The following is a 12,346-nucleotide window of genomic DNA, read 5'->3' as shown; positions in this document are numbered from 1 at the left end:
ATAAGCAGAGCAGTGTCCTGTGAGAACTGGATGTGAGAGGAACTGAGGACGTTAGTGGACGGGGGGAAACTGTCTCTGTTAAAGTTCATGGGCCCTTTGAATTGACTATTACCTTAACTCTCACACACACACACACACACACTGTCTTGCTCGTGCTGATGGGAATTTAAACTCCATAGCTCAGGTCATCAACAGAAGGGCTCCCACTCACACCATTACTTACCTATGGAGTTTAACAACCTTTGTCAAGACATTCACTAACGACACTAACTTTTGAGGGGAAAGTTCACCAACTGTCTGAACCATATACAGAGAATTGTGTTTTTTATTGGGATAATCTTTAGAATTGGCTTAATTTACTTCCTAGACTACAAGAAATCTCCAAGAGCTTCAGATGGCTCCTGGAGGTTCAGTGAACAAAGGTTATAAGTAACCTCGTCCAAGACCTGAAGAATTGTGTAAACGAACACAATTTAGTAGATTGTGAAGATTTAGTGCAGGAGACCCGGGTTGAACACCAGTCTGTCCGTAGGAGCTGTTTGACGTTGAGGAGAGTGAGAGGTCTACAAAGCCAGCCTCCTTGCTGGTCTCTGGCCCCAGGGAGCTCTGGAGGGATTGCACAAACATTAGGAATATTGCTGATGTCATTCAAATGGAGAGAAACGTTGGTGTTATGCTATTCATTTGGAGAGTGGTTAGTGGGATATTTGTCTTTGATTTTTTTTTGACCAGGATTTGCATGGGTCAAGCCATTGGAATTCCTGAAAGTGTAAATAAGAAATCATTCTCGTTTGTGTTGTTATTTCTGACGGTAGCTAGAAATGTTCATTTATAGGGGTTGATTGTGTCAAAAACAAAGTCAGTCCGCTTAAGAACGTCAATGAAATATATTCTTGATTGCTCTCTAACTCCCCAGTCCTCTAGGCCTGTTCCAGTCACACACACGCACACACAGTCTGTGCAGGACAGGGGGTCTTTGTGTGTGTTAAGGGCTGGGATTTTGTGTAATGAGAACATTATACAGGTCTAAATCTTACACTGGGTCTCAGACATGAAGTGGAGTGGCAGCCACACCTTAACAATAATACTGCTTTTAATTAGAGCTGGGGCTCCATGCACTTTCCATGGATTGGTGACCTAGTCCATTCAACAGCCGCTAACCACTTTCTCTGGCCCTGAGAGCTCTCTCCATCTCCAGAAAAAAACGACTATGAAAAGAGAGATTCTTTACTGACGGCGTTGGACTGAAATAGTATCCCCATTATGCCAGAATGTATTTCTATACCTATTTCAGACTGAATTCACAGTATGTTTGTATGACCCCCTTTCTCACAGTCCCTTATTTGTCACTTTCCTGCAGATATACCCCCTTTTATACAACACAGTGCGTAGCCGGCACCAGTGAGGGGTGGGAGCATTGGATTTCTGCCTCAAAGCACCAGAATGAATCAAATGTATGTGCTGTAGTTGACCGCTAGTTTGGGTACCCGACTGTTGCAGTCTATAACACAATGCCATAACATTGCCGTTCGAAACAACATTTTTTGGTCAAGAATTTGGTCAAAGCCCATCCGCTGACTCGGATATGGTACAGAGACCAATGTTTTCCAGAGGTCTGGAACATTCTGATTTTCAAGCGGTGTTTGTGCAGCTTGGCAATTTTAAACCAGAGAACTGGAGGCTCTGCCGCCAACCGGAGCTATCTAATAAAATTCCTGTCTGTGTTTTTTTCTAACCAAGCTGAATCAGACCTTTTAGAGGAAACAGACTGCTCTCTACTCTGCTCTCTACTCCACCCTGCCCCCTATCTCTCTCTCTCTCTCTCTCTCTCTCTTTCTCTCTCTCACTTACTTACTTGCACACTCACACACAGCATATGTTTTGCTACACATCCTTGATTTCCATGCAGAGTCCTATTTTCCCTAACTTCTTATCGTAACCCTAACGCCTAACCCCTAACCTTAAAACAGCCTTTGTCCTCGTGGGGACCTGGAAAAAGTCCTCACAAGGGAGAATTTTCCTGGTTTTCCTATCCTCGTGGGGACTTTTGGGGATTTCCGGTACCCACGAAGGTAGTAATATAAGCCCACACACACACACACACACACACACACACACACTTACACTCTCGCATACCCACAGAGGGAGGAGACGGGTTCATAGCACACACCATATTGATGCAACACTCCAAACACAAACACGGCGGAAACACAACTCCTGCAGAATACTGCCTCTGTAAGGCATGTTGATCGTAAACAGTCACTGCACTCATGCCCTCTCTCTCTCCCCTTCCTCCCTCCTTTCCCACAACTCCAGAATGAGTTCAGAATCTGACCAACTGAAGTAGGGGTGGACATGAAAAGAGCCCTGGGTGTATAGGCTATGTGTTGTGTGGGAATGATTGAGAATGAATTAGTAATTTGATTGATGGATGGTTGTAAGTGGGTCTGAGAGGAAGGGAAAAAAGTTGGGAGTTTGGGACAAGCTTGCTTGGGTGGGTAAGGATGGAAAGTTGGGACAAACTTGGCTTGGGTGGGGTAAAGGGGGATGGAAAACTAGGAGGGGGAGGTGGAGATAGATAAGGTTAGCTTGGGAGAGAGGAAAGGAAGGATTCATCTATACTACAATGTAATTAAAACAATTTTTGACTTGCAAACCTACTGTAAAATTAATAAGAGTTATGGACAGATTAGATTTTAGAGTATTCCTAGTTTTCATTATAGCTAGGATTCAATGGTGGTTATTGCTGAGATATGGAGATGGGCTCTATCCGAGGGATCGGGACGGGGTGGCTGGGAGAGCATCAGACACCTCCCTGAAATAGGTGTGGTGCCGCCACACACTCCGCTCACTTTCGGTGAACCCACTCTCCCCAAGTAGAGCCCCACTAGCCACTATACTTGAATTGAATTCACCAGGTATTGCAAACTGACCACAGCACTTAACTGACAGTTGCTGTTCAATGTACAGTATAATACATTAGGAGAGGAGTTGGATCTTAAAAGCCCTAAAAAGGAACAGCGCCACAGAGTACAAAGAAGTACTTTGCTTTATGTTTTTGTGTGTGTTCTCTGTTAAATTATTGCTCAGCCTACATTTGTACACAGTTTATATATGCAATGTATACAATATGTATCCATACTATGACTCTTCCATACCTGCTCAAATGTTTTATCTGGTTCTTCAATGCTAGACGGAACAGACAAGGTTAACTTTGATTCTGTACAAGTAAATGGCAACAAACTGAAACGTTTTACATGGAAAGTACACAAATAGCATAAGGTTCTTAAAGGTTGAAAATAAAAATGTAAGACAAATAAATCACTATCTTAGAAAAGCCCATAAAAAAATATTTACAGGGTTAAGAAGAAAACAACATTTCTGAACTTGAGCAGGAATAATGCTTCGGTTCGGAAATGTTGTTTTCTTTAGCTTGTAAAGGTTTTTTCTTTTCTTTTTTCTTACATTTTTCTTTTGAACTCTGATGCAACTTTTTCCAGAGTGTGTGATTATCATGATATATATATATATATATATCACATAGTATTTTAGGTTTGAAGCCAACAACAAGTTAAACACAAATAAAGCATACTATTTATTCAAAAATAAACCCAGTAAATTAACCTTGCAGCCCTCCCAAAACGAATACATGCCAAACCAGTTCTTTTTACAGATAAGGATGCTTTAATTAGAAACAGCACTATCAATTTCCATTTTAAAAGCTTCTATGAAAATCAATACTAATCATACTAAATAAAAACCTGACTGATCCTACAGTCTTCTTAGACACAACAACCCTGAAGCAACTATACGCAGACAAAGAATCACTAAAAATAGAAATATTAGACACTTAAAACTTTTGCACGCAACAGGTATGGACGTCTTTCCGATACAATTTTACTTGACATTTAGGGACAAAGTTTACTCAAATGACAAGACTCAATTCAGTGCTTCCTAGTTCCGGATATCAAATAGTTATAGTTAAATAGTTAAGGAAAATCTGGAGATTGCCCTGCAGATTACAGACCCATAAATGTAATAAATTGCGATATTAAAATGATAACAAAACTCATAAGCAACAGAATGGCAAAAGTCTTAACCAAACAGGGTTACAAACAAATACAAGAACATGTTTCAGTATAATACAAAAAAAAGAAATGTAGGTTTGTCAATAATGGTGGTTGATGCCGAAAAGGCTTGACTGTCTTGAATGGGCTATTCTATTCAAAACTTTCGAAGCCTTCAACTTTCCAGTTGAAATAATACATTTTATAGAAATATTATATAATTTCCTAAAGCTAAAATATAACACATTATCTGATGAAATGCTATAGAAAGGGGTACAAGACAGGGATGTCCTCTCTCCCCCCTCCTGTTTTCACTGGCAATTGAACTGCTTGCAGGAATAGCTATACAGGACCCAAACATAACAGGTATCAGTATTGTTGAACATGAGTACAAACTAACTAAACGTATTTGTTGACGATCTCCTGATATACCTAAAAAACATTGAAAACTCAATAAAATAAAATAATATTTTCAGAATACTCTAAAATCTCAGGATATTAAATAAATGTGGAGATAAATGTGGAAATAATTGCAATAGGAAAAATAAAAATAATATTGATTTACAGCAGTGGAGCCTGCTGATGGGAGGACGGCTCATAACAATGGCTGTAAAGGAACGAATGGAATCAAACATATGGAACTTATGTATTTAATGTATTTGATACCATTCCACCAATTCCGCTCAAGCCATTACCACGAGCCTGTACTCCCCAATGAAAGTGCCACCAACCTTCTGTGATTTACAGCAATCCTTTAAGTGGACAACAACAAATATTAAATACTTAGGATGCTTAATAATTGACAGACAGCAAATATATAAGGATAATGTCACGTACGTCATAATGATCGGACCAAGGTGCAGCGTGGTATGCGTACATTCTACTTTATTATCTTAAGAATGAACACTGTACAAACTAACCAAAATAACAACACGTGACGCTATACGAATGAGTGCTGACAGGCAACTACACATAGACAAGAACCCACAAACACAAAAGGGAAAATGGCCACCTAAATATGATCCTCAATCAGAGACAATGATAAACAGCTGCCTCTGATTGGGAACCATATCAGGCCACCATAGATATATAAATATCTAGACCTACAAAACACCATGACATACAAAAACCCTAGACAATACAAAAACGAGCATACCCACCCTCATCACACCCTGACCTAACCAAAATATAAAGAAAACAGATATTAAAGGTCAGAGCGTGACAGATCATTTATCCCATTACTCAACCAAATGAAAGCAGATTTAATTAAATGGAACAATCTTCCCATAAATCTTACCGGTAGAATAAACCTTTTTAGAATGTGTCACGACTCCCACCGAAGGTGGCTCCTCTTCCTGTTCGGGCGGCGCTCGGCGGTCTACTAGCTGCCACCGATCCCTGTTTTTGTTTATTGTAAAAAATAGTCAAAGGTTTGGACACACCTACTCATTGCAGTTTAAAAAAAAATATTTTCTACATTGTAGGAAATTAGTGGACATCAAAACTATGAAATAACACATATGGAATCATGTAGTAACCAAAAAAGTGTTAAACAAATATTTTATATTTGAGATTCATCAAAGTAGCCACCCTTTAACTTGATGACAGCTTTGCACACACTTGGCATTCTCTCAACCAGCTTCATGAGGTAGTCACCTGGAATGCATTTCAATTAAGGAGTGCCTTGTTAAAAGTTCATTTGTGGAAATTCTTTCCTTCTTAATGCGTTTGAGCAAATCAGCTGTGTTGTAAAAAGGTATGTGGGATTTACAGAAGATAGCCCTATTTGGTAAAACACCAAGTCCATATTATGGAAAGAACAGCTCAGATAAGTAAAGAGAAATGACAGTCCATCATTACTTTTAAGACATGAAGGTCAGTCAATCCGGAACAGTTAAATAACTTTTAAAGTTTCTTCAAGTGCAGTCGCAAAAACCATGAAGCGCTATGATGAAACTGGCTCTCATGAGGACTGCCACAGGAAAGGAAGACCCAGAGTTACCTCTGCTCCAGAGGATATGTTCATTAGAGTTACCAGCCTCAGAAATTGCAGCCCAAAAAAATGCTTCACAGAGTTCAAGTAACATCTCAACATCAACTGTTCAGAGGAGACAGTGTGTGAATCAGGCCTTCGTGGTTGAATTGCTGCAAAGAAACCACTACTAAAGGACACCAAAAAGAAGAAGAGACTTGCTTGGGCCAAGAAACACGAGCAATGGACATTAGACCAGAGTAAATCTGTCCTTTGGTCTGATGAGTCAAAATTTGAGATTTTTGGTTCCAACTGTAGGTGAACGGAGGATCTCCACATGTGTGGTTCCCACCGTGAAGCATAGAGGAGGAGGTGTGATGGTGTGGGGTGCTTTGCTGGTGACTCCAGGCTGTGTAAAGACTATTTGACCAAGAAGGAGAGTGATGGAGTGCTGCATCAGATGACCTGTCCTACACAATCCCCCGACTTCAACAATTTAGAAAATACTAAAAATAAAGAAAATCCCTTGAATGAGTAGGTGTCCAAACGTTTGACTTGTACCCCGCACTCCCCACGCACACAGACACACACGCACACGCACACACCGAGCTGTCCTGCTGTTATCAGATGTAATGACTTCAGCATTATTGTGGTGCTTAGAAGGTAATTACAGAAGTCACTCCTTGGTGCAGGTAACTAACTATAGCCTTGTTACGATGCTCTTACCATGTTATTATACTTGTGTCGTGGCCTGAGTTTAAGGTCAACTTCAGTGCTCAACTCACTCTTTGATGTTTCACCAGCTCACACCATTGGCCCTCAGACACACAGAGAGATAGCTTGCACTGACAGATTTGGTGATTTTAGAGATTTGGTGACAGATTTAGTTATTTGAATGATTTATTGATTTAGCTTCTCCTCTGATCTGCGTCCTCAACAACAAACACACCCAGAGAGCGAAGAGAAGCAAAACACCACGTTGTCACATCCTCTCTCACACTCACAGAGAATCTTTTCCCATCAGATCCAAGGTCTTTCATCTGAAACCAGTCATCCTGTCCGACTGCATAGTTCACCATCACTCAAATAATGCTACAAAGAAGGAAAGGGAAGGAGACAGAAAGAGGAGGAGGAGAAGAGGATGGAGGAGTGGGGTACTTCCTGTGTTGTAATAGAAACCCTCTTCCCCTCGGTCTATCTCTCCACACACATGTGGGATAGTGGTATATCTCATACACACACTCGTGGGACAGGACACACAGTCAGAGATAAGGAGAAACACTCCGTCACCTTGAGAGAGAGATGACTGACTGTCTGTGGGAACTAAGCTCTCCAGGACCCGGGATGGTGACTGACCATCGTCGTCTCCTGTACACAGTGGCGTCATGGTCCCCAAAAGATATGTGAGGGTGGATGGGTTGACCCAACTGCTGGGTTGCAGGCGTTGGGTCACTTAATTGGGTTATTTTTCTTTACAAACCGCTGGTTTATTGATGCTGGGTCTGGGTTATTGGTGCTGGGTATGACCCAGATATGAGATGACACGGATTTGAGATATGACCCAGACTGGAGGCGTAGTAAAGTAAGGGCATGGATATTAGACAATGATTTTTAGCCAGCCATGAGAGTAAATGTCATTCCTGTTCATCTAGTCTGTTGCATACTTATCACATGTTAAGGTCGAACATTGCAGTTTTTGTAGCTTCAATGGCAATTACTGAAGTGTAAAAGCCTACGTAAATCCCATTGAAGGATATGATTAAGCAACAAGGTGGTGTACCTTAATATAATATGTAAAAAATCATCTTGATATTATAGGAGAATATCCCGCCAAATATGATTGAAATGTGAATTTGCAGTACGTAAACTTAACATAATGATGAATAAGATCGAGCTGAAAGCCATGCCCCTTTTAAGCCACGCCTCCTGGAAATATCCTATGGATGGTGCTCAAAAAGACCCAGCTGCTAGGTCAACCTAGCATGAGAGTAAACTATACCCAACTAATGATTCAATTAACTCCTGTTTGGGTGATCCCAAACAACCCAGCATGGGTTATTTACGAAACCCAACTCAATGGGTCAAAATAACCCAACATCAAATAATCAAAATCGGGTTGTTTTTATTGGGGCTAAACCCCACTCTGTAAATTATAGAATTGAGCATTTTTCCTTCAATCTATAATCACTATGCTCAATTCTATGTAAAAAATTAAATATATACTGCGTATCTAAGCACACCTGTTGAGCTTTCTGTATTCTTCAACAGGTGGTGCTTTATTTGAAGAAACGAAATGTGCTTCTCTGCATCTCTGCTAATATCTGGATAAAAGTTTGAAAGAATGTGAGTCTTATTCAGCACATTTAGTTATTGCTTGCTTTTCTAAAGTCTACTAACCTTTCCAGCAGGCATGCCAGCTAATTGAATTGAAACAAACGTCTGCTGAAGTGAGACTTTGTCCTTGTGTTTCTTGGCCATTTACATTGTTTTGTTCATAGGCTCGGTTGTTTTTCTATGTTTGAGTTTCAACTGCTAGGGAAGACAACATGACTCCAGTCGCACAAACATGACTCCAGTCGCTTCACCACGGTAACCTCCCGCCCTTAAAGGGGCAGGTGAACATTTTGGTTTCATCTGTGGTATCTTGGTGAAGATAGTTAGACAAGCGAGCTTCTCTAACTTGATTGATAGAAGCCATTTTTTCTCTCGGGTTTCCGTTAAAATTGTACCCCCCAAAAATTCATACAATTCCACGTGAAATCACAATGCAGCGAGCTGCACTGTTACCAACAACGGTTTTGGTCTGACGGTAGGTCCCTATCAGATGGTTAATCATTGCACCTGTGCTTCCATTACTGGACCTCAATTCCAAACTGGCTAAATTTGCATTTCACCAACTCGATTCAATTCTCAAAGTCAGACAGGACTTCACCGCTGCCATTTTTCCAACGGTTAACGACGATGGCGTAGTGGTGGAAGAGTCGACTCCAAGATAATTGATTCCTCGACTCCCTGTGTCGACCCCCACTTCTGAGTTTCAAGATTTGATCCTGCTTGGGATCGACTACTAAGACTCAGTATTTTTGGAATGGAGGAGACCAGATCAGTTGCCATACGTCCGAGAACACAAACACGTGTATCTTTCATAGCGAGCTAGCGAGGGACGGAGGGAGAGGGGTGCACAGTTTAGGCAGGTCGGCCACCAGGCAGACATTCAGAACTGTGGCACTTGGCCTATTGATTGGCAATCAAGAACGGTATCACACAATAGAGTGCTGTGTCTCGCAATCAGAACACCGGGGCCGATCGTCAATTCATTGGCTATGATATTCTACACGCAACAGACTGAAGAATGAACACACACTCACATCATTAGAGGAGAAAGAGCAGGCGAGCCAGCGCGCGGGAGAGAGAGGATGTGGCAGGCAGAAAGAATCATGCGCGTATGTCTTCGTATTCTGAATCTCGCAGTGTCTTGTCTTGCATGCCTCATCTTCAAGTTAGCCTATAACACTGAAAATAATGTGTTTTGTGATAACTGCACTGTGATGGCTTCTTGGTAGCTAGTTATGAGGTTATGAGTTATGAGATGGGCTAAGTAAAGCCAACTTCATAAATGTGTTAGTTGGCTAGTAGTATTGCAGAGAAACAACAACAACGTTTATTAAAATTAATATTATTATAATACTTTTTTAGAACAAGACAAATCTGAGGGGGCATGACACCCCTGTGTACACCAGTTCAAAACAAGATACAACTACAGGGTGGCAAACTATAAACAGCACTTGGATCTCTCGCAGCTCTCTGCCTGTCCTAGTCTCTCAGTCGTGACTGGGACCAGAGTTGCTGGATGTATCTTTAAAATGAAGCCCCCCAATGAAATACTGCTCTCCTGCACCCTCTCACCCAAACCTACCCCGTAACTCAACCCCCTAGCCTCCGCTACTCCCTAACCCAAACTCAGCCTTTACTCCCTGCCCCCTAACTTTACCCCCTAGCCAGGCCCAGCCCAGCCCCAACCCCCTCACCCTAACCCAGCTAGGCAGGCAGGCAGTACAAGTGGGCTCTGTGCATCGTCCCAGGGCGAACTGTTGGTTTTCAATCCAGGGATGGTGTGTGTCTGTGTCTATGCGTACAGGAAATGGCAGACTCTACAAACCAGTCAACATACCTGCACCCTCTATTAGAACAACAACAAACACTGGCCGGCCCTTGTCCCTGTACCATCTCTCCCGTGGAATGAGGCCATCATCAGTGCATGCAAGTTGAGCCCACCAGTATGGTACTGTATGTCTGACTTTCAGGTTTTTTGTAAATTCACTGCTATTCCCAACATTGACCAGCAGGTGGTAATGGTACTCTCTTCTCAGACCGTAGGATACCACCAGTCAGCTACATGAATTTATTTGTCAGGGGACGGAAAAGCATTGAGACTATTTCTGCCATCGAGGCAATTTCACTCATTTAAATGTGAATGGGTCCAAAGAGATAAGAGAAGCTAATTCTGGTACGCACTGTACTGTTAAATCATGTTAAAATATGCCCAGTGGAGAACGGTGCAGAACAACTATGAATATCTCAGAGTTTTTTCATTTCAGGAGAATTCAATCTGCTAAATATACTTCCCCTTGTCAGCCACAGGCAAGGTTATCCACAGAAACTTCATGACATTCAGATCTACAGTAAACTAAAGACTCTGGGTTAGAGAGACCTCTGGTGCTGGTAGACACTACATACTGCTTCTGCCCTGGACTCTCTCTAGAGGAAATGAGACAGGATGTGGGTCTCTGTGCCCATCTGTCTGTCACGGGACACCATTCCTTCCTCCTGGCTGTACCAGTACAGCCCTCCAATGGGGAGGAGAGAGGGATGCTGGAGAGAATAGAGGAGATGTTTGGCGAGGGTTGTTGGGAACACATTGGGATTCTATTCACCCATGCTGAAAGCCTTGAGCATTGAGGAGTTTCTCCAAGCAGGGAGTCAGGACCTCCATTAGCTTGTAGCGAAGTTTGGGAGCGGGTACCAGGACCTCAACATTAAGTACATGAGGGCCTCCCAGGTGGCGCAGTGGTCTAAGGCACTGCATCGCATTGCTAGCTGTGCCACCAGAGATTCTGGGTTAGGGAGGGTTTGGCCGGCAGGGATATCCTTGACTCATCGCGCACTAGTGACTCCTGTGGCGGGCCGGGAGGAGCTGCAAGATTCTCATATGAAAGGAGGAGTATTGCAGAAGCTCAAGGGAGATATCAGAACACTCAGAGAAGGAATAATTGAACCAGAGAGACAGTTGAAAGAAGAGAGGGACGTGGAGAAGAAGAGGGGAGCTGTAAGAGGAGTCTGATAGGAGGAATGGGATGGAAAGAGAGCTGGAGAGATTTGAAGAGGATGAAAGGAGAGAGATGGAGGGGAGACACAGGCATGAGATTGAGGAGATCATGAAGCAGAGAGAAACCTGATGAAGATAGTTCTACCGGAGTTACAGAGGAACGTCATGATCTAACAGACAAAGATGCTGAGGGAGTTCAACAGACAGACAGACAGACAGACAGACAGATGGAGGAGAAGGATAGGCTGGTGAAAGAGAAGGATAGAGAGAAGCTCACATATACAGAGAGAGGGAGAGAGAGGAAGAAGACAGGGAGAACTGATGGAAAATTGAGGAATGTTTGGGCAGATGTAATCTCGCACACCATTACCTGACGAAGACGTTAGAGATGACACGAGACAACACTGTTGTGAAGGGATCGGAGAAGTTAGATAGAATCATTCGTTATTTATCTCACAATGTAAGAGCAAGGTGGGAGTTTTACTATTTGACCAAGGAGTCACTCTGTTTGTATAATTCATGAATTTCATTTGAACATTGATACAGTAACGGATTGGAGAGTAAAGCATTTGTTTATTGTAGTGTTTGCAGTTGGTGCTGCGCTCCCCCTCGTGGCTTTACTGACTGTAGTCAGGCCTAATGTGAGCCATTCACCTGACGCAAACCAGCATCAGCCGGCAGACCATTCTATTTTCCACCTAATATTCTTGTGTTGTGTACATCAGTTTGTAACTGCTCGAGTTCAGGGGCGGACTGACCATCTGGCATTTTGGACAAATGCCAGATGGCTGGTCCAATTTTAGCCTAACTTGTTTGTTTTTTTCTTCACAATATTCTCATTATCTGGCTAATAGTGGGTGCTGATGGGAAAATAGGCCGTGTGGGGGACTCTTGGAAAAAAAATGGCCGTTGTGGGTCCCTCAAGGAAAAATAATGGGCTGGTATGTTAGAAATGCCAGAGACGATTTCTGGTCCCAGACC

At 42.4% G+C, this 12,346-nt stretch overlaps 1 protein-coding gene across 1 annotated transcript in view; it reads left to right on the top strand.

Annotated features, from left to right (window-relative positions):
- The window catches only part of LOC135543812 (versican core protein-like), a 33,975-nt gene extending 21,853 nt beyond the window's left edge, over positions 1–12,122 (top strand). Inside the window, exon 4 of the mRNA XM_064971145.1 lies at positions 12,091–12,122. Coding sequence (XP_064827217.1) covers positions 12,091–12,122 — 32 coding nt within the window. The remainder of the gene's footprint in view (positions 1–12,090) is intronic.
- The last annotated feature ends 224 nt before the right edge of the window (positions 12,123–12,346 follow it).

This window comes from Oncorhynchus masou, chromosome 8 (assembly GCF_036934945.1).
Source record: "Oncorhynchus masou masou isolate Uvic2021 chromosome 8, UVic_Omas_1.1, whole genome shotgun sequence".
Lineage (NCBI taxonomy): Eukaryota > Metazoa > Chordata > Actinopteri > Salmoniformes > Salmonidae > Oncorhynchus > Oncorhynchus masou.
This window is presented reverse-complemented; position numbering and strand designations above follow the sequence as displayed.